Source organism: Eufriesea mexicana, unplaced genomic scaffold (genome assembly GCF_001483705.2).
Source record: "Eufriesea mexicana isolate 0111107269 unplaced genomic scaffold, ASM148370v2 scaffold1303, whole genome shotgun sequence".
Taxonomy (NCBI): domain Eukaryota; kingdom Metazoa; phylum Arthropoda; class Insecta; order Hymenoptera; family Apidae; genus Eufriesea; species Eufriesea mexicana.
Genome location: NW_016909433.1, coordinates 249,821 through 274,292, shown reverse-complemented (window position 1 = coordinate 274,292; position 24,472 = coordinate 249,821). Strand labels below are relative to the sequence as shown.

At 25.6% G+C, this 24,472-nt stretch overlaps 1 protein-coding gene across 1 annotated transcript in view; it reads left to right on the top strand.

Annotated features, from left to right (window-relative positions):
• The first annotated feature begins 9,098 nt into the window (after positions 1 to 9,098).
• Positions 9,099 to 24,472, top strand: part of LOC108547834 (protein FAM188A homolog) — a 35,468-nt gene continuing 20,094 nt past the window's right edge. The window contains exon 1 of the mRNA XM_017900513.1: positions 9,099 to 9,322. Coding sequence (XP_017756002.1) covers positions 9,217 to 9,322 — 106 coding nt within the window. The 5' untranslated portion in view covers positions 9,099 to 9,216. The remainder of the gene's footprint in view (positions 9,323 to 24,472) is intronic.

Here is a 24,472-nt window from a genome sequence, read left to right as displayed (position 1 = left end):
TTATCTAATCCAACAAAACTTGATCTAATAAAAAATTAATTCAATCTAACAATCTTATTCTAACCTAAGTAGTATTCTAACTTAAAAATCATCCCACGATTATAATCTAACTTGAATTATCCAAACCCAAATATAACTTAATCTAATTTAACGTTATTTGGTTGAATCTAACTCACTTTAATCAAAGAAATAATTCGGTGTCAGATATAATGTAACATAACCAACTTTAATCAAGTCTTAACAAAACGAAATATAATCTGACTAAACTTGACTAAACTTAGTTTAATTCAAACTGCAGTTGACATAGAACATAACCGGGATATAGAAAGTTTAATTTAATATTATAATAATAATCTATGTAAACCAAACTCAAACATAATTCAATATAGAATTAAATTTAGGTTTGGATCGAGTTTGGTTAGGTTTAGTTGAATTTGGATTGATTTTGGTTAAGTTTGATTAATCTTGAACTTTGGTTAAGTTTGATTCAGTGTTAGATTGGTAACTTTTAGTTACATTTGGTTCAGGGAGCGAAAGTTGGAATGAGATATAACATAGCCAACGAAAAATCACGATAACGCTAATGTTTTATCTATATATGTCAATGTTTCTTCCCGATGCTAACTTCTACTCACCTGAGATATCTTCTCTACTACGAAGAATTTTAATAAAATCGGAAGACTCTCTGTAACGGAATAATCTACTCACTACACCTACTCGTGCTGCACCCTGGTGTCTTGCGTTATGTACCAACCGATACCGGTACTGTACCAAACACAAATGGATGGGTGGTCAAATGTCAAATTGAAGTGTGATGGGTTATGTATCGAAGACTACGTTGTTAAGGTGACGATAAATCTGCTTACTACTTTTTAGTTGCAAACAGTTTTCTCAGAGTCTTTAAGGTTAAGAACGTATCGATACGACTAAATAATCGATACTTTCATTGATTACTTGTATTGAAAACGGTATCGATATGTCTATACTTGAAATCAAAATAAACATATCGATACCTACAATGAATCAAGATAAACACAATATCATTTTTTATCAATATATTTTATTAAGAAAAATTTATTTATACAATACATTTTGATACACTAATGGTAAAATGAATCTTTTTAAATATTTGTCAAAAATAATAATTTTTAAAATATTTTTTTACACATCGATTTTCATTCTTAATGATGGAGGTTCCTGTCTTTGAAAATAATGTTACACAAAGAAATAATGAAACTACAAACATACAAACATTCAAGCCTATCTAATCAATGATGAAAACATTGTTTCTATGTCTCCCCAATTCTCTCAGCAGTGAAAACATTAATACTAGAAACAAGGAAGACGAGTATATTGATAACTAATTACTTTTAGTATTCGTCTTTTTCATTTATTTATTTGTTTATATTGTTACTAGAAGTTATATTTGATTTTGGAAGTTTCTTTTGTCTCTAACTTAATATTTACATTACAACTATCTTGTTTTATTATTTCCTTTGCTTTTGAACTTGTATCTCAAAAATTAATATTTTTAATATCATGATCTAACAATGTAGCAATTAATGCATATATATATTATATATATTCTTCTTATTAAAAATTTATGTCTATGCTTAAAGCATTTTTGAATGTATCTTATCTAATTAAATATAGAAGAAACTTCTACATGTATTACTTTAAAAAAACTTATCATCGGGTTTACAAATATAATATAATATCCTTGGAAAGATTTTTTAACAATAAAATCAAATAGCTTTAGTAAGGGAATTAATTCTTTAATAATTTCTACTTCAGATAATATACAAGGGAAAGTATGGTAAAATTCTTGATCATCCCAAAAATTTTTGTAATATATAATACCTAATACTAACATATATTATTAATTTTTTAGTTGATATACTTGACACCCCATAATATAATTAAATAACTGATTCTTTAAATTTCTTCAAACCAGCCTGAACTATTAAATTATTAGAGTACAAGAAATATAGTGATTTTTTCAGTAACTACATTTGTTCCATTATTTGTTATAGTACATTAAATTTTTATGATTGACATATTGCAGTTATTTAATACAGTAGCAATATAATCACATGTATGATTTTAATTAACTTCTCTTGTGATAATGAGATTCAATATGATAAGGAAGTGTATTTTAATATAAGAAACTTTTCTGTACCACTGGCACATTGTTAATTTAAATGTCTAGAGTTAAGCATATTTCATTTATCTTTTCAATTTATTATTTGTATAATAATGTAATTACATTTTTTAATAAATTGATGATGGTATGACAGACATTTATATTTTTATGAATGACATATAGAACACTTATTATGTATTCCTCATACTTAAAACCTTCATATTTCTCAGAGGTAATTTTTTTAAAAACTATTACTAATGTATAATGTTCTTTAATTTTAGATACCTACTTTGTCTTTGGTTTCTATTTGAATAAAGTTGCTGCGTCTTTTTGACTTTATCAATGTTTTTCCAGGTTGTTTTCTACTTTTAGAGTATAGAGAGTATATACTTTTGTAGATATCTGTATAAATATTCCCTAACCTCAACAAGGATAACATTTGGTCAAGCTCTAAAACAGGATTTCTCAACCATTTTTGGTTTATGATCCTCCAGTCCTTATTTTCTTTGTATTTCCCAAATGTCTGAATTTACAGCAGAAATACAAGATTCAATTGAACTTTTATATATTTCTATAGATCAATTTATAAATATTTCGTATAAACATTTCTTGTGACTCCAAAAATTCGATGTTAGGCCCCATGAAGAGCCATATGGCCTCGATTATAAAATTCTACTTTAGAGACTAATTTAGAAAAACATATGTATTATTAACATTAGTTTGATTGAAATTAACCTTTTTATTCATTTCCGATCCATAACACGATATCTTATTCCATAGCTTCGTTGTAACTAGAATTTTTAATATTCATTTCCATGAAACTTCAAAACAGAAAATCTTTTTCCTGAATGTTTTGATGAAGAATCTCCTTAACCCAAATTTGTTCAGAAAGAGTCTTCTTCTTTTATGAATTGATAATTTCATTATTCCTCTCTGTCACCAATCTCGGTAAAGAATTTAGCATCAAACCCAAACTGTTTGAGGTTAGATGTTTCCTCATACAGACTTTTTTTTAACGAAATTACTATTACTAAATTAAAAAAAAATAAAAATTATACGGTTTCATACTTATTATTAAGGTACTGTATGTTTTTAAAGATATCATACTAAAGCGTTGTGCGCTTAATGAATATTACATGTACATATATGTACATTTTAGGGCTATAGTTACGGTAGCCGATCAAGATGAAATTTGAAGAAGAGGAAAGAGTTTTTTAAAGAGTGGAGGAACAAATGCCAAAATTAAAATTTTTGCGCCAGTAATTTAATAATTTCCAAAATATTAATGAAAAAACTTTTGATACAAACGTTTAATAAAAAGAAGATCAACAGAAAAATTGATATAGACATGGACATAAGCCGAATGTATTACATTTAATAAGACCTTTAAATTTAACGATCGGTATTGTTACTTTTTATTACTATTTGAACTTTCTTATTCAATTTAATTTATGTATATTTCTTTATTTTTTTTATCCCTTTTACTGCTTATTTGTGACTTTAATAATATAAATATATAAAATTAATAATATAAAGATATTTTATATTATTAATATTTTATATTTTGCAAATCGTCCAAATGTTGTAATGTAAAACGAAATTATAAAACAAGTATAAAAATAAGAAGTTATAAAAACACAAAATCAACAACGTATGTAGCAACATTTATAAACGTATTTGATTGATTTCCAAAAATTTTCAAATTTCCAAAAACAGCATAATCAGCAGATATATTTGCTTTATATCGTATATACCTGTATATAATTTATCATCTATATACCCCATTTGCTGCATTTCTCATTTAATCTTACAGAATTTTATTTATAGTGGCACTTTCGACCAACAATAAAAATTTATTTGTTGTATTTTTATAATTGTGTTAAGAATGAGATTCTATTATATTATATCAATAAGACCTATATTCCTTTACCCAGCCATCTTATGGATTTACAATAAAACTAAATTCTGCCAAATTATCCATGAAAATGAAGCGACTTAACATACCTTTCACCTTTGTAAAACTCCACTAGGTAATTAAAAGCAGGTAAATACTGAATGTATGACAACTTAATCATTCCAATAAAAAGAAAATATAAAATCCCACAAGTTTTACATGTCTGCACCTGTTTAAACACTGCAGTAGTTGATTGAGCAAATTAAATCTACTAAAAATTATCCTACCTCATTTCAATGTAAGAATAGAACAATGGCTGACAATTAAAGCCTAGTTTATATCACTAATTGACAACCAAGTAACTCTATCTGGTAAATATAATTATATTATTTAAAATTCGTAGTATCGGGTGAAATAAACCCTAAACTCCATTGATTTGATGGAAGACAACTACTCTTCTAGTGCGTCCACACTGCTGTTCATGAATAGTGAACAGCGAACTCTACAGCGAACAGCGAACACTATTTGCGCGGGAAACAGAGCATTGAAAGAACTGGTTGTAAGATCGGACAGTGTCTAAACACATTCTTAACTCATTTTGTGGAATTTGACTCTATTTCGTCCAACTAGACGAGATACCGAATCTAACGAATGCATGTGATCACTGCGTGATCAAATCAAGACTGACAAATGCCGATGAGCAAGTGAATCCAGTGATGTGAGCAAACAGAAAAAAACCATAGTACATCATAGAAAACATAGACTGGAAAAGACCTCAAGAACCCTCAATAACTAAACATGTCGTTCTTGGAGGCCAAGAGAGTGGACTAATAACTGCAAGCTACGTGCCTGATCACGCAGACGGTAATACAGGAAACGATATTTCGTCTCTTTGGACAGACTATAGCTCTAACTTGTCAATTTCTACCAAATATTTGAATAAACAACATTATGGAATGGACCGATTCCAAAATCGAAATGCTATTTAAATTATATCGCGATAGGCTATGTTTGTGAGACGTAAAAAATATTGAATACAAATTAAGAATAGAATAGATGCGTGAGTAAGAATAGCGTACACAATGAAATGTGACATTGATGAAGTTTAAGAAAAATAAATTTATTCTCTTCCAGTTTGTACACTGACATTCGTATACGGTAAAAGTTAATAGCGTTCTCTAAATAACCTAAATTTGGCAAATGGAAAAATTGAAATTTTTTTATTAAGCAATAAGAAAATATTAGTAAATTATGTAATAAAAATATTAGGCATGTAAAATGTTTAAATATAAATTTTAAAAAGATAAAACTTCAAAAAAGCACATCGACTAAATCACAATTAAATATGACTGTGGTGTTGTACAGAATCAAAAACAAATTAAGAGAACAATGTGTTGCTTTAATAGTTGATACTGTTTATGGTATTATATACACAGCTTTAATGCAGTGATCATATTCACAGTTGTTTATACTTTCGAGACGATCTACAACCCTAACGAATGTCATTTCAATATTTCAGTATAACTCTAATATCGGTAGAATCAAGAGCAAGAGCTGATTAAAGAATTTCTAAATATTATGATTTCTTTTTAATACTTTCCTTACTTATGTTTGCACAGAAAACAAAAAAAAGACATTTATATTATATTACAAAGAAAATCAAAAGCATTCCAAAAAACAGTAGATGTATCCAAACTTTTGACAAATAGTGTATATTAAAATATTAACTGACCTCAACTATTTATCATTAAACCAATCGATATTCAGTACCTTTAATCTTTTTACATCATTAAATAGTTGCACTTAATTAACTATTAAATCAATATTTATCAGATAATGAAAAAAGATAGGTTATGAAATAAAATATTTAAAACATAACCTTTATTACGATATTAAACACTTTTACTAACTTACTGTCGTAACTTCTATGTAAACATTGAATGAAAAACTATCTCATAAAACTGTCACTAAAATCAGTAATTAAGTTTTATTAAACTATATTAAAACTGCAAGAAATAAAACCTGATAGCCATTACATTTATTTGTTTTATAATGATTTTGGCTTTTAGTTATTAGTGGCAGTTTGCGTAAGTTGATCGAAAGTTGTACATACATATATGAGAAGTCAGTTCATAACATACACATTGCTTTACGGATACAATAAAGTGAGATTAACATTTGTTAAAACAATTTATTATTAGAGTTGTTTAAAATGATTTCCTAGTTTCATATTTGACTAACAGTTATTAGCAATGTACAACTAAAGTATTGTAATCGCGAATGATAATATGAAAAATGATAATATTAGACAATTAATGGATGTGACGATTTGAAATTAGTGTTAAAGTATTAGCGTTATATATTTCTAATTAACATGTGTTAAGAACAACCACGATGTGCTACCTAATCACATCCTGCTGTCCTACCAATTCAGTATTAAGTAAGATCAAAGTGCACTTTAACATTTTGATAAGATAGGAACCTACGAATCTCTTTTACCGATTGGACATTAAAAAAACTGAGATTTTAAACAACGTTTAAGTATAATCAAAACAGTGGCTAAACACATATCCTACAAAAATTTTATTCCAAAATTTCTTAATTTAAATTCTATAGAAAATTTATGGAATGCAAACATAACCACAAAATATTAAAAAAAAATAATTTACAATATGCTCCAACATTTGAAAGTGATGATTTAACAAGAGAAAATAAGATCTTTCAAAGTACTAATTGCATTTTTACTTATAAAAATTAAAGTCAAAATTATTAGTTTGCAAAAATACATAGAATGTTAATATAAAACGTTAATAGAATATTAATGCAAGATGTTAAAATTGTTAAAACCATATATTGTTTCGTTTAAAGCAGATAATATAATAAATGTTATAAATTACATAAATAATGTTCGTATTTTTGTTAACCAGACATTATGTAATAGTGTAATATACAAATAAATATATTTTTTTCACCGTTAAATGTATTACACACAAAATTACAGTACAACAATATAAAAATTATATAATGCTTAAATATTAAAGATATTCATTTTAAATAACATATCATAAAAAATATAAAAGATATCAAACAATTTAATACCGAGATATAAATATGAAATAATACAGTTATTTTATAATATAAACTGTTTACTTTTTTATTTACTACTTTTCAACTATGCAGAAAATTTAAAAGCAAAATGTTATGCAAAACATTCACAACAATAAAGGATTTTGCAAAATAATTTTTAAACTTTCTTTAATTAATCACACAGATACTAAATAATAAAAAATGAAGTTGAGTTATCTAATGTTTCAATATTTACTAAGTACTAAACTATAATTGTTTAAGTTCATTTATAAATTTTATATTGAAAATAGAAGATGTTACGATAAATATGATGTAAAAAGTTTTATTTGTAGAACATATTGTATAATGTGTGTTTATATTACTAATTATGTCATATTGAAATAATTGAGAAATTAACAAATACATAAATTCTGTACCTCCTAAATTGTATTTATATTTATGAAACTTTGTTTGATAGCAAATATTTTTTATTATAATCAAGTTGCACTTATTTAATAACTTTTATAATAAATTATATTTTCCTTTCATTTAATTCTCTTAAATAATCTAAATATGCTAAGCAATTTAGTATTTCACTAGTCCTATGATGTTGAGTTATCCTTTCTTTTATTTTAGTAATTTCTTGTATTTCTTTGATGTTAAAATTTTTTTATATACACTATCATCTTTTTATAATTTTCATTTATCTGTTACAAAATAATCAAACTAATTTCTTATTCTAAATAGTCTATTAATAAGTTTACTAATTCTCCATTGTACTGACTGGTCTAATTTATTCTGATTCTTTATTTACTTCTGCGATGGCTTCTATGACAATACTAATATTTTTTATTAATCATATAATATATAATTGTTTTTATATAACTATGAACATATATTGTTTGAATATTTGTTTATATTATTGATATAAAAACATCAATTCTATAATACTTCATAAATTGTTGCATAATATTTGGACATTACGCATCAATATATGTTAAAAAAGGTCACAAAAGAATGAAACACAGCAGATACATATTATAAACGTAACGTAATATAGAAAGAACAAGATTTAAAATTACAGAATTATAAAGTTTTAATTAAAACTAAAAAACTATATAAAATATTCAAATATAACGTTTTTTATATATGACTTGTATTTTTTATTTTTGTCGCAATTTTTTCTTCAGCTATCTTTTCATGATATTAAAAACAATGTATATATGTATATACACATACATTTTTATTAGGTTAAAATATTGTATAAAACATTCATTTTTCGGTTACTAGATCTTTATATACATATATTTACTATGTAGGAACAATATATAATTTGCAAAAGAAATGAATTTAGAACAAAATAGATTTAGATACTAATTAAGCATCTTTCTGTACCATTTCCTTTATTTTTATTAACATACAAATAATCATGCTTTGTTATGTAACATCTCATATACTCATATGTACTTTTGAATTTATGATTCATATATAAATATCATATATCAAATTCCAATTTACAGAATTTCGATTATATCTCGATAATCAAATGTAAAAATTAATATTTTAATTTCTATAAATCGAATGTTTAATCCATTTTATTGGGAGAAAAAATGTGAAATCATGTGCAATGTTAGATAAAATGATAGATGAATATTTGAAATACAGAATAGAATAATTGTTTATCTAATTTTATGAAGTAAAATTGAAGATACACGTTCGACAACTTTTTTATGAAATATATATATGTTGTTACATATTTTTAAATAAAATGTTTACATTTTATAATATTGATATTATACAGTTGATTGATTAAAATGTCCAATATACATATAAAATAACGATTTATCATGAAAATAAGGTTTTACCCATTAAATATGAAAAGTAGGTTTCACCCATCTCGTATATTTATTAACTATGCAATGTCTAAAATGGCGAAGTACTGGGTGATTGTTTCTTTCGTGAAATAGGTTATACAATACAAGTGTAATCGTTAGAAATAATAATAAAATAATTCGATTTAACAGAACTATAAAAGAATATTATGATTACGTCGAAATAATTTGTGTTTGTGCAACACCTCTTAATGTCCTAATAATTACAAAAAACGTGGATAATGGCTGAAAATGTTATTCACTGCGATGACGAATTTGTACATTCCATCAAAACGTTACTTTGGGGTAATACTGTTAAAAAGGATGTTTTTAAACGGTGGGCTCAAGGTAAGATTATATTTCTGTATTATTTTTACTTTTACATTGAGTATTTGGGTTACTTATATAAAATCAATTGTATTATTATCAACAAAGAATAAACGTAATCTAGGTGCGTCGATTTTATTATCGGTTTCTGGAGGACTGAAATAATATTTAATAAATGTGTTTTATGTTTTTTTACAAAATGTAAATATAAGTAATCGATATTTCTAAATTATCAGATTAGTTATTCGTTACTAAAATATCAGATTATCAGATTTTTAATATTTAATCTATTTTATATTAATTTATACGGTAAATAATTAATATTTTAAATAATATATTAATTAGTAACTAAATTATAAGTGTTCCAATATAATATTCCTGTTATCAATTACTTTATTTTATTTGTTATAATATATAAAGTAATAATGTACTTAAACTAGTTTTTATTTTTTATTATAATTTTTTAATTTCTTTAATTTTAATTTTTAGCTTTATTTTTATTTTTATAATTTTCATAATTTATAATTTATTAAATAAATAATAAATAATGAATGACATTACAATAATATTGTTTAAATTGTATTAATATTTTTGTATTTTATATCAACATACTGGAAATATAATACTTAATTCATATTTGTATTTAGGAGATTCATAGAAAACATTTATGCATTTCTTTATGATTAAATAAGTTAAATACTTTAATTCAGTATTAAATTATCCAATTTTAGTTTTTTGATCATGACTATTCCAGTAGTTAACCATTATTACTTAAATAGAATGATTAAAATGTAATATTATGTGCAATGAAATTAATATTTTTGTAAAATGTAATATAAGATCTGATTTTTGAAAATCATATTATAAAATTCATTTAAAAAATAACCTTTATCAATATATATTATTATAATATGATATATGCGTTGATAAAAACTTGTATCAAAAAATAAATTATATCAGTATTTAAAATTCTTAGTTTTAACTAGTAATGATTATTCATTTTAAACAGTTATGATTTATGATAGAATTTGATACATTTGTTCTACAAGAATCGTAAAAATTTAGAATATTTTTTTTCAATTATACTTCATTTATAGATATTTATGATGCCAGGAGTATTTGGAAGTATTTGTCATTAATTTTGTGAATAGAAGATTATGAAATTGTAAAAATAGGAATTTTTTAGTATGTTTCATAATTTTTAGCTTTACAAAACTATGTGAATAATATAATAAATAACAATGATTTCAATTATCTTTATCACATAGTGATCTATTTACAATCATACGACTAATAAGTTTTTAACAAATTTATATAAAAAATATTCAATTCTAAAGTTTTTTCAGTTTTTTAATAAAGTACTTTTATAGATTTATTCATATAAAATTGTTTCATACTGTTTATTGAAAAGCTATTTATGATAGATTTATAGTGTTTCTTGACACTTAATAATTTAATGCAAAGATGTTATTATATATGACAGAAGGAATATTTTTTTATTTTTTTTAAATAAAGTGACAAATAAAGTTTTGTATTTTGATACTTTATTGAAAAATATATAAATTTTACATCAAATATTTTTTTTGAATATTCCATTTAACTTCTGGATCTTACATAACTCAGTTGTTTTTGATTATAGGAAAAAAATCAAAGGAAAATATTTGTTTTGAATGAGTAAATATAATTAATAACTAATTCAATTTCATACTTTTTGAGATTCAAATCATTGATATCTGTTTAAATATAATTATATAGTTTTATTATTACGGCATAATAGCTTGAGTCAAAATTAAATAAAAACCAAAATTAAATGTATGAAAATCGACATAAATAGTAAAATAACTAAGACATAAAAATTAATGAAGGAAAATTTATTTTAACTGATAGTCAAAATCGTACTCCCTAGCTTATATACGTCTTTTTCAACATTAAATGAATTCATTGTCAGTAAACATATTTCTTGTAGGCTAAACATTAAATATGTTTTGTAACATAAACTATAAATATTGATATGTAAGTTTTTCATTTTATTTATTATATTCCATTTGAATTTTTTGTATTTAAAGTCATGTGAATGTCATTATCATAGATTATAGATTGATTTTGATTTTCCTTGTTATATCATGATAATAAAAATATATAATTCTATTTATAAAAAATATCAATGACTTTGAAACTTAAATGTTTTGAGAAAAATGTTTTCATTTGTTTATTTGTCATAATATTGTCTCTTTAAAACATATGTTATCTCAAGACGAGTATTGCTATCATTAAAAATAAGTCAGATATATAAGGGGGGTGAGATATTTACTTAGGTGGGTCATCTTGTATGTATATACAAACATTAAGGTACATGAAATATATTAATAATAATAATAAGTAATATAAATTAGACGATATAATAATTAGCTTTCTTATGAGTGACTGAACTGCTAAATATAGCAGTTATATTATACTATTATTATATTTTTGCATAATTTCATTAAAATTTATGAATATATATACAATATAATTTTTGATACCACAAAATTATTGTTTATCATTACATATTACAATAGCAATACAGATTAAATATGCTTGATATAAAAACATTAATTATATTGTATTACAACCTTTTGATTGTTCAAATATGATGCTTATTGGAATTTTATATGAAAATGTATTGCGGCACTTTCATAACTTATGCTACTTATATGATTTCAATAAAACTGTGTATATTCTGATAGAAACAAATTAGACAGCGAGATTAAATATTATGGCTCTATAATATCACCTTCGTCACTAATGTTCTTATTATTCCATACTTGTTATAACAGGTCTAAAAAAGTTGCAGTAAAGGAGAAATAAATGTTTGAGAGTGTTTGAACAATTTACATATTTACTAAAATGTAACCCAAATTTTAGAGATGTTATTTAGCAGGGACTAATAACCAATATATTTCTTTATCTACTCATCATTAAATGTGTTTTTCATAATTTATTGCACGATAACATAAATTTTATAATTGCTTTTTCTTCAAATGCTGTATTTGAAACTAATTAGAAATTGAAAGTGATATTTTTATCAATATTATGATAATTTTAGAATAGTTATACAAAAAAGTTATTTGAATAAGTAATCATGAACTATTTAGATAAATAGATAAAGTAATTAATTATGAATAATAATTGGTTTTGTGTTAAATGCCATATTGAATTAAAAAATGCTTTTATTATCCATATGATTTTTAGTTGAATCCTTGCGAGTTCAAATCTTTAATATATGAATATTATTTCAAGGTCAGAATGTCATGTCATTATATTCGTTTTAATATCTACTGTAATATTATATTATTAAAAATAATATGCATATTAAGAAAAAGATATTAAAAAACATATGGTAAGTTTGGAATGATATTCCAGATGACTTGAAAGGATTTTTTATGTGTTTATCATGATCAGATATATGCTTTCAAATTATTTAAACTTCCTTTGGTAATTTTCTTTTTATTTTCAATAGCAAGAAAAATAATTTAAATGTCCAACTTAAATGGAGTACCTTTTAAAGATGAGTCACTTAATTAGAGTACTTTGAATAACCTCTAAAGTATATATTTTATAAAAAATACTTTATTCATAAATTTCATAATATTTATGAGAATATAATGTTCAAATATATTTATGAATCTTAGAATATTTGTTTACAAGATATTAAAATAAATATTAAATGTTTTAAACAGTTTATTTATTATTTTGTATAAAAATTTGTAATAGCAATGGATTTTCTATAAGGAAGAATTATAAAAACTCTGTTTGTTTTAGTTAGTGAAATATTTGTGATATTTATAGTACAATTTATATTTTACTTTCTAAACAATGTATATTTTTTTGAGTTGGTAAAGATACTTAAAGTACATTTTTATAAATTTTGATTTTCTTCCATATACTGATAGTGATATTTTTATTTATTTTAGTAATTCAACAAATTTGTGAATATTTTATGTTGAGCGATAATTTTTAGATTAGTTAATTACGTGTTTATGTTGTGGTAGTAATTACGTAGATTAAATTGCTACGTCGTAAACATCTCTTGTTGGTACATATTTGGTAAGAAGTCAAAGTAGACAGAAGTATTTTGCAAGTATTAAAGAGGTTAGGAAAAAATATTACATTACAACAGTGACGTCAAATAAAATTGTTCGTAAAGCTAAAATGTCTATACTGAATTTCTTAATAATTATTTTAATTACGTATTTTCGCAGTAAATGAAATGGAATACCGTTTCTCAAAATGTAAAATCTCAAAACAAAAAATTCTAAATTTATGACAAAATAATACCAGTTAAATGATACTAAGATAAGTGTCAAAATTGTTTAATATTGATTATATATTCAGCTTACATATTTATATTTATATTTATATTTGTAATATTTTCCTAGAATAAGGTATTTTCAAACTTTTAAATGAATTATGCTATATTTTTTTATGTTCATTTATTCGTATTTTTTACGATTACATCCAAGGTCATATAAAGTCAGAAGTGAAAGAAATATTTTGATGTTTCATAGCATTATGCACATAAATATAACATTAGGCTGATTTTTTACATTATATATGTGTTGCATATTTTGCATGAATGAATATGTTACATATTTTTCTTCTGACATCAGTTTTATTTGAAACAATATATCCACCGTGAATTATGATTCATGTTACTTCTATATAATAACTGTTATATAATTAGTTTATATCAAATATCACTGTTTAGAACAATTTGAATTTATAATATCGTATGAACTGTAAACAATATCTTGAATAACAGATCACGTCAGTTTAATTTCATCGTTCCTGAAGCTCTAATCGCGGCACATTAAAAATTCTTTATCGTTCGGTATAAAATGCCTAAAACGATAAGATTTTGGAACTTTTCTTGTTACTATGAAAAAATTGGAAAAGAAAAATTACCTTTAACCGAGTAAACAGAAATTATTGTTGAATTTTGGAAAGACATGAAACATATACTTGGTTCGTCTATTGGGAAAATAAAAGAGAAATTCAATTGTATTCTAAAAGAAAAATCTAATTATGATACAATATTAAAAATTGTAAAAATTTTAGGTTATAGAAAGAACTAGGAGAAATCTTCGCGTAATATTTCAGCAAATTTAAATATATTCCAATTATTTGTAAAAATTTTAGGTGATAGAAAGAACCAGAAGGAATCCTCGCATAATATTTCAGCAAATTTAAATATATTCCAATCATGTCTCGTGTACATAAAACGATCTCTCTTAGACTATAAATTAATTCCTTCAGGTAAACGATATCAGTTTACTCTAGTAACCTTGAAAAAGCTATTATTTATTGTAACACAAATTATAATAAGTGAAAGTATAAAATAAAATTATTGATATTTCGTAAATATGTATGTAATATATAAATTATGTGCATACATTCCGCATAATCTGACATACACTCTACACGATATGATATATTTTTTGTACATATTAGTTGAATAATTGAGCACGTTTTAGTTGCATAAAAATCCGCACTCTACTTATAAGAATTCTTTATTAACTAGATTGTTATCAAGATTTTCAGTATTTCATATGTGAGCAAAGAATTTTTTTTTTTTTAAATTGTTAAAATTCTAAAATTTTCGCTTCTGTTATTGATCAAAAAGCAAATACAAAATTCAGTATGTCACGAAAAATTACTTTTTAGTAATCCTCGTACTGTATGCTATTAAAAAGGTTGGTAGTTATGTGTTTTTTAAATTTTATGAGTGAATCTCTCTAAAATATTACACCAAGAGACAGATTTAAAACGTCGATAGTAAATGGTAGAATATAATCAGTGACATTGTACGAGTTAAGTCGAATCAAGAAGATTCTAGGAATGCTAGGAAACATTCAAAATATCTTTTTCATCTTTAACTTTGCATGATATAGCAGGTTATTTTACAGCACATAGGCAAATTCGTTTTAATACACATAATAGAATATTATGTTTTACGTAACATAAAAGAATATACTACACTTCGTTTAAGAAATTAAAGATCACCTTCATTTCTAAGGAATATTGTAAATTTAAAAAATCGATGTACGCTATTATGGTCATCTTGTATGTCAAATGATCAGTCCATAAATAAAATAAATGGAATAATTTTTAGATAAAAACAAAAGAGATTAATTTTTTCCGTTAGAATTTTAAATAAGGACAGAAAATGAAAATTAAATAGTAGTCACACAATTTTTAAACATAAGAGTAAATATTATATTTTTGTTGAATAAATTTTGCATTTCTTATAGATTTCAGATTTTGCCGTTGTAATTTTTCTGCTAACATATTCCCTTACATTTGAAATAAATTTTGGTGACTTTATTGTTCTTCCTATATTTTATTTGGTGTCTCGTAGAAGGAAAATTTTCCAGTCAGTTCAATGATTGGTTATACATTATCAGAAAAGTTGCAAAGTCAAGCGATAAAAGCGATCACCTTGAATGCAGGATTTTTAATCAAAAGTTTGTAAAACGGTCAATTGACCAACCATGGTATGTTTACAAAACATGTAAGAAAATATCTATTAATCTGAACAAAAATTCTGAAATTAGCGGTACTTTCAGAAAAAATTATTTAACTCGAATAGCTAGTTAAGCTCTAACCTAAAATTTAATAGTTTCGTATATAATGACAAAACGGTTTAATCCTCGTTCAGATAAGATATCTATGTAAATTGAAATCATGCCAATAATATATTCACATTTACATAGTCGAGAATAAGTTTACAAAATTTTTCAATGTAAAGCATGATTTATTATTTAAAAAAAAGTTACTCCATTGAGTAATTTTTGTTGAATAAATACGAAAATGTTCTTAATCACACGGGTTCAAAGATGTATTTGCCTATCATTAATTTTATCATTTTATTATTTTATTAATATAATGTACGAGTACACTATAAAATTAAGTTTATCATACTTTGCTTTGCAAAATTAACCTTTTACGTACAGTGCACTCGTTCGCTATATTTTATCTCACAGACAAAATGCAAGTACTACGATCTTCACCTTATATCATTTTTTTTGCACGCTGTACAAATTCGCAACATTTTTTTGGTTTTAACGGTTTTACAGCACGACGAGAAATGTAGTTTAGGCGAAATAATTGAGAAATAAAGTAAAAAATATATAATATAGTCCAAAATCGTGATATCCACGGAAGCTACTATAGTGGTGTACCGTACCTAAAAGGTTAAAGAATCGAGAAATTTCTAGTGGAAAATTGTCGATTTTTGAATTGCTTGAATAGTATTAAGAAATGTATAGCAGTCTACGTAATCTCATCTACAGAATATTTTTACTTCTTCATTAAAAAATTCATTAGTTTCATGTCTGACAAAATATGTGTAAAAAGTCATATTGGAGAATAATATTGGTGATATCATACTAAATTATCGATGGAACAAAATGGTCGATTTGTACTTGTTTGAAGAGTGACGCTCATAAATGGCATCGGTCCAATTCACTAAATATAGGGAACCCTAGACCTAGACCGATTTGTTTATCTAATTTACTTACGACAATTTAGGTTAGGCTTAGACAATAGATAGCAAGGTAATGTATTTAACTGTTCTCTTAAAAATTGAAAAATTTTAAACAATTTTGATGGGACGTTATAGTATTCTATCTGTTAATAACTGAAATAAATTGGAAAATTTAATGTTAGTCAAAAGAGTGGTGTCCAAGTCCGCCATTTGCGACTGTAAAAAGGGATTTAAATAAGATTTTCACGCAATTATTTTGTACTTTTGGGGCTTTTCTGTACACTATATACATATAATATACATAAGTGGAATTTCGTAAAAGAAGCACCGCGTATTATTTTTCTTTTTCTTTTAATAGAATTACATTTCTTTCACGCAGATTGAATCTTTGGAATATTCGACGTACAAAAATATAAGGATTAACATTTGTGAAGTATTTTGAATGTTATGTAAAACATGTGTTTTACTAAACATTTTAGTTCTAATCTTCTTAAATTTGCAAAATTGTTGTTTTTATTTACTATGACTTTCTACGTTCTTATAATCTCTTATTAAAATCTTTTTTCAAAAATCTTCTTTGATATTAACCTTTTGCACTCGACGATTTTTTCCTTGCAGGTAAATAGTAATTCGAAGACTCTCCGCCATAAAGTCGACGATAATTTTAAAACGGTAAATAAGAAATCGTATACAAATTAAGACGTAGAATTATTTTACTTCGATATTTCATGCATCGTTGGGTAATTGTAAATTTGATATATTAATTAATATCCATCGTTAGAATCTGATTAAATGGCGACTGAGAGACGCCTCTCGAGTACAAAGGGTTAAAATCAACAAATTTTGCTGGCCATTTAAAACTTGTATATTTTCTGTTTGAAAATGATTTTTAATTTTGCCAATAGTATGTTTACGAATATTAATTTTTATCTGTTAATCAATTAAATCTCAATAACTTGCTCTATCAATATTATATTTCTGTTCTGTATTTTATCCTTGTATTTTTCTTTTTAACATTATTTCAGTTCTGTCTATATCCTATATATATCTACCTTATTCATTTTATTACCGTACTGCCACACTATTGACAGCATTCTCTTTATTCGTAAACTGTGCATGTGTAATTTATTGTACATTAATATTGTCGCGACCTGTGCACCGCAATTTGTTTCTTCAAATTTTTGGGGTTATAAATTCCAATACACTTGTTCGCGACGGTGGCGCCAGTGAAATTAATCATGTCTAGTCGGGTTTAGAGGATCGAGTGAAGTTACGTCGTGACTTTTTGTAACTACCATATCTACAACCTTAACTATCAATTTTTTCACGTTACAATATACACGTATAGCTTGTATTGTACTATATTCTACGTGAGTTGTAAACTAAAGATTCATAGTGTTCGAGGTATGATTTGTAAAGAAGTTAAAAAAGAATGTTAAAAAAAGGCCATTTTTGGCATCGCCTGGACATGAAAAATTTCTTCGGGATTTTTAAGAGCATCCTCTAAGAAATAAAAAATTTCTGTATCACTTTGTCGAGAAACGATGAGAAAGTTGTCAAAAATCAGTCGAAATATGTGAAAATGAGACTGATCAAATACAGGGTGTCCCAGCAACGGTAGTATAATCGGGAAGGGAGTGATTCTACATAAAAAAACAAATCGAAAATAAAGAATAAAATTTTTTTATTTGAAGCTTCGTTGTCGAGGAAATCGACTTTGGATATATATATTATTTTTTTAATAGTATTTTATAATTTTTATTGGATTACTTGTATAGAGTGTCTCAAAATTCATGCAAGATTTGAATTATGCGTCATTTGTGCGGTAAAGTGTTGCTAACGACAAAAAAGACAGCATGATACCTGACAGTTCAGGGTTATTAACCGTTTGATTCCCAAGCAGCGCGATTGCGCTGTTCAGATTTCATGTCGTGAAAACCCAGCACATTTCGAGCATTCTCGACAGCTGACGGTGCATCATCGATTCTCGAAGTCGAACCGCTATCGCGCCGCTTGGCATTTCTCGACGTAAAATGGAAGAAGCGCTATCGCGTTGCTTGGGTCATGTCGTACTCACTTAGAGAAAGCGCGGTTGCGCTGTTCGAGATTCTGCGATAGTGTTTTTCCAAAATCCTCTGGGATTCGAACGGTTAAGTGTTCTAGACGTAAACAGTCGGAGACGTTGCCTGTCGTCTGACTGCTTACGCCGTCTATTCTGAGATCGCTTACACTTTATTATTCTTAACTACTGATTTCTTCCGAATAGTTATCGATACTTCTGACAATTATTTGAAATAAATCTGTGCCTTTCTCTTTTTTCTATTGCTCTTATTTTCCTATCTACATTTCTTATTCATTTTTCTACCTTCTTACTTCCTCTTCCTTCTAACACTTCTTCGATTAAAGTGGACTGATACACAAAAAAACAAGGCGTCTTCATTGTTGAGCAATATTTTCAATTTTTAATTAAAAATCTGTTTTCTATTAAAATTATTTTTTGTGTGAATTTTGGGACACTCGATAGTTTTCTGATCTTTACAGCTACAAGGATCAGTTCTGGTATTTGTAGAGAAGGTGCAGCATGTTTGGAATACTAGTTTGTTTAAGATAATAAAAAATTATGGTAGGGAGTGGAAAAAATAAAACTGCACATCTATTTTTAAAAACCAATAAATTTTTATATTTCAAATTTTTAGTAACAATTATAAACAGGAAGTATCTGAAATTTTTATTTAATTAAAAAATTACATAAAGTATCGATTTGGCTAAGGTGCAGGTAATTTGGAATAGTAATATTCTAATTAAACCTCACTATATAAAATTTAAATAAAGAACAAGTAAATAATAAAATTATTTTATTTTTAAATAAATAATAAATAAATTTATTTCTGTTTTTATTTTTATTTTATTATTATATTATTTTTCTATATATGTATAATAGGCCGTTGTTTCGTAAAATAAATAGAATTAAAGTAATTAGGAATGAAAATCACAGTATGCAACCTTCAGTACTCTAAGTTATTAACATGATATTAAAACCAAAAATTTCATATAACGTTTTCTGTTTCCAAAACGATCACAAAATTCAGACGAAACCACAAAATTAACATATCAACGAGTAGATTTAATGATTTATTTTAAAAATATTTACATATTTTAACCGTGGTATTAACAATTGAAAACTTGCTAAAAAAAAAACTGTTTGAAAAAAAGTTTTTTAAAAAAAAATTTTAGTAAATTAAGTAAATTAAATTAAAAATATTAAATCATTTATAAATATTATTGATTAACAGGTCATTCACCTCTATTATTTATGGTATTACATACTTGATAACTTTAGTAGTTTTTTAGATACTTAGTTATTCCAAATTACCAACAATATCCTAAATATGCTGTACTTCATCTATTAAAAAGTCATACATTATGACTTAAGTTATGACTGATGTCATAGCATTATTTTTCCACTTAGGTTGTGTTGAATTAGGGTAATTTATTGTTTGATGAAAACTATGGACTACCTTTTAGTAGAAAAAAGTGTTGTACATTTATTTAGCAAATAATAATTACTATTTATAAATATAGAACATTTGTCATACCAATTGAAACAAATTACTATAGTACAAATATTAAAGTCAATAATATAAATACCAATAAGATGTAGTCTAAGGAAATCTAACAACTATAGATTTAATAATATTCTTATGATCTATACTTGATGTATGCTAACATAATTTATACTAATCTGTACGAAGTATTTTGAGATGTTATTTAATTCAGAACTAGAATTGTTTGCTAAATCATAAAATTTTGGGAATATAAATTATTGTAGATCATATCATAACTTTCTTTAATAATCCTTTAATATCAGTGTCGTGCTGAATTGTTTGACAGGTTGTTTTTTACTTCTGGTGGATAATTGAGTGCTATTCTTTGCCCATTTGGGTCAAATTAACCATAAAATTTTAATTGGGACGATTTCAAAGTCAATTGCATTATTTTTGAGTTATATATACTTGAAATTATCATGAAGTGTAACAAAATTGTTAACGAAATCTTACAATTGTAAGATACCAAATTGTTGAACACTAAAAATGTAAGTATTGTTGATAAAAAAATAAAAATTATTGTAAAGTGAAAGTTAAATAATTCAGCAATTTTTTTTATTACAAAGATTTAGGATTCTAAGCAAATTATATAAATAATTATATTATATAAAAGATTTTATTCGAAGAGTGTAGTTCAGCATGTATAGTTCTCCTCTTTACCTCTAGATGTCACGATTTTCAGAGTGAAAGAAAAAGGGCCTTTATCAGAGACTACTAACCTCGTCAATTCTGTTTATATCTTAATATCTTTCTCCTAAAATTGTTCACTTTTTAGGGTTCAGATTAGAAAAAGATTATTTTTTCAAGTGGGTTGTAATATTTTTGAACGAGGCCTTATATATCTACAATTGCAATCAAATTATTGTTCTTTTGTAGCAACGTATATACATATTATAGTATAATTATATTATATATATTATAATTATTGTGTTGTGTTATATTTAAGTATATCTGTTTTGTACTATAATTGCTACTTGATTGATTAATAGGACAACTGTGTACTGTTGTGAAAGTTTTCAACCTTTAGGCTTTGCAAACCTTTTTCTTTATAATATCTAGGTTCAATTGTTTTTGGAACATTCTGGTTGTTAACAAATGATGCATTGAATATACCGTAATGATTGATATATCTATTTTGGACTTTCATTTGATCCACTGACTGAATCTTTGAGTGAAGATGGGTTTTATATTGTTTTTTAATGCTTAAGAACATGTTTTATTCATTGTCTTTGATATTGCTTGTGCTTTCCATGTATTTTATTATTGTAATTATCGCACATACTTTGGAATTTTTTTTAAACAGGCAGGTCAATAACAACTAAAAGTATTTGGGTTTTAACTAAATTGGGAATCTTTATCAACAATCTTAGATTCACATGGTGCCATATTTCTGTCTCAGAAGTTTTATCCTGAAAACACCTTTTAGAAATCTATTAGTCAGTCTATCTTATTTTATTTTCTTTCTTTTTAATTGTTATTGAGAGTATGGCTCTGAACGAGTTTGATGTTTCAATTGATATATCATTTCTGAGGTATTATGTTAAAAATTTCAATATGTTCATTTTTGAATATTTGGTTAAGACTATTTTATTTTTCTTTAGGAATTTCTTTTGCCTTAATGAAGATTCGTATTGTCTTTATGTGATTTCTTCTAGAGATACTATATTAATATAAAGTTGATTGTCTTATATCTATTCTACAAAAGGTCTTACCATCAACTTTTTGCCATTAATCTCATTTATATTCTATGCTGATCTTTTATGTCATTCAACGATAATAAAGGGTTTGAATTCTGTTCAAATGTTAATAATTCTAAAATTGACCTTGTTTTAGTAGGAAAGTAAACTAGACAGTAAAAGCAGGCAGCATCTTTAAAATTATTTCTCAATTTTTTTTCCAAAAAACTCTATCTAATATTGGACTCAACTTTTTTTAGAATATAAGGAAAAATCTTAGAAATTTAGAAAAAACCTAATTTTTTATGATTCTTGTATAAAATATTTTAATCTGCCAGTTGTATTTACTTGTATTTGGATCTATATATTGTATTTTTCTGTTTTGGAATTCTCTAGTTCTTTGATCCTGAGGGATATAAACAAGGGTGATTATGGGTTTGATTGTCAGCAAAACCTTATCAATTGACAAGTGCTCTTCTTCTCAGCAGATTTTTGGAGTATGGTTCTGTTGTTGATGGCCACATATAAGGCTGGCTTGTTTTTTATATCCCAGGACATTTTTCCCAAAGCCTCATTTGATCTTGTCTGCCAAATTTTTGTCACTGAACAAAAAATTATCTTGTTCAGTATGTTTTAGGACTGTTTTGTTGTTCTTATTCAGCCTGGCTAAGATTTAAGGCTTTCTTGAATGTTGTATGACCATGATGCACTGTCATCGTGTGTTTTTAGTAAGTTATTTGCCAAACCTTTGTATAAATGTCAATTTATTTACTCCTGCATTTTTCTGCAAAAGTGCTGCTCCAGACTGTTGGTTTTCCACTAGGATATTATTTTAATAAAAAAAAAAAAAAATGATATGTCCATTAAAGTATGGATTTTAAAAGGATAGAATTAAACTCTACATTTAATTTCAGGCTATCTAATTCTGTCAGTCTAAAATATTTATTTCTGATTTCCTCTTCCATTTTTTCCTTAACTCTATTGATTAGTTAAAACCTCCAGTTCTCTTCAATTTTAGTGCTGGGTGCAATCTTATTTCAAGGGTCTTAAGGAGGAATCCTGCTGCAAAACACTGAAAATGTGTGTATCTTTGGAAACTTTTTTTAAAGAAAGTATTTACTTGATCACTTTGAGAATTATGAGGTTTTATTAACCAGTCAGCTGTGGCGACCTCTTTTCAGAGCACGCACCTATATATGTCGCGAGAATCAAGCGATGGCGGATACAGTGATCAAACACAGAGTAAGTGACGCTGTTAAAATATTGGATCAAAAAAACGACTTTATTGTATAAAATGAAAAATTTTATTACTAATATTTATTCATTCACTAAACATAAACATGTACTACATATACGAAAAACTCAGGAAAACTCAAGCACAAGCAAGCAGCGTCACTCATTTGTCCCATGGCGGACCATCCTTGAAGGAACCCTGTCATAAATCAGTATCAGGCTTTAGCATTGGGTTAATTACTTTTCGACTTTTGCTTTTGTGTATTTTACACTAACATCTAAACAACATTATTGTTGCACATATGTAAATTGATTATATAAACTGATAAGCAGTTCCAGCTAGTGTATACGGGAATGCATGAATCCATCTCAAATTATTTATACTTTTTATTTGTTTGTTTTATTTCGTCTTGATCTCTAAAGATTCTAGACATATTGAAATTTACGAATATATATATTTTTTTTTTTCGCTAAAATTACAATTTAAATAGCAAATAGTAACTAAATTTTACGCATGACAGATATAGTCGTCGTGACACAAAATACTATCATTTCTCCATGATGGATAGATTCGTCAAACACTGCTGATTGATTAAGTAACTATAAAAGTATAACAAAAATTCCTTTTACATTTTAGGAAATGTTGCAATTTGGAGTAATAACAGAGTATATGTTGCGCCTTTGCTAACAAGATTTGAAATTAGCGGGACTGTAGGTCCTCCTCTATTTGACCAAAACAGGAATACAAGCAGTTTTCTTCCTCTTTATAAACGTAGTTAGTTGATAAACCTTTAAAAATTTGAAAAAGTTGAACATTGTTAAAATGAGGTCACTTTGAAAAAAAAATTGACGTTTTCTCGAAAATTTTACGTCTATTTATGTATAAAAAGGTTATTGAAATTATTTATGTTATTTAATTTTTATGTTCATTGATTAGTACATGTATTATAATATATGTATGCAAAATTTCAAAATAATTGGTTATCTAGCTTTTTGTTGCCATGATTGCCATGATATCTCAAGTTATAGTGGATCGACTATGATCAAATTTGGAGGTTATCTTCATTATATGTATTTCTACCATCTATTCCAAAATTTAAAAATTCTAATGTTTTTAACTATTTTTTTTTTT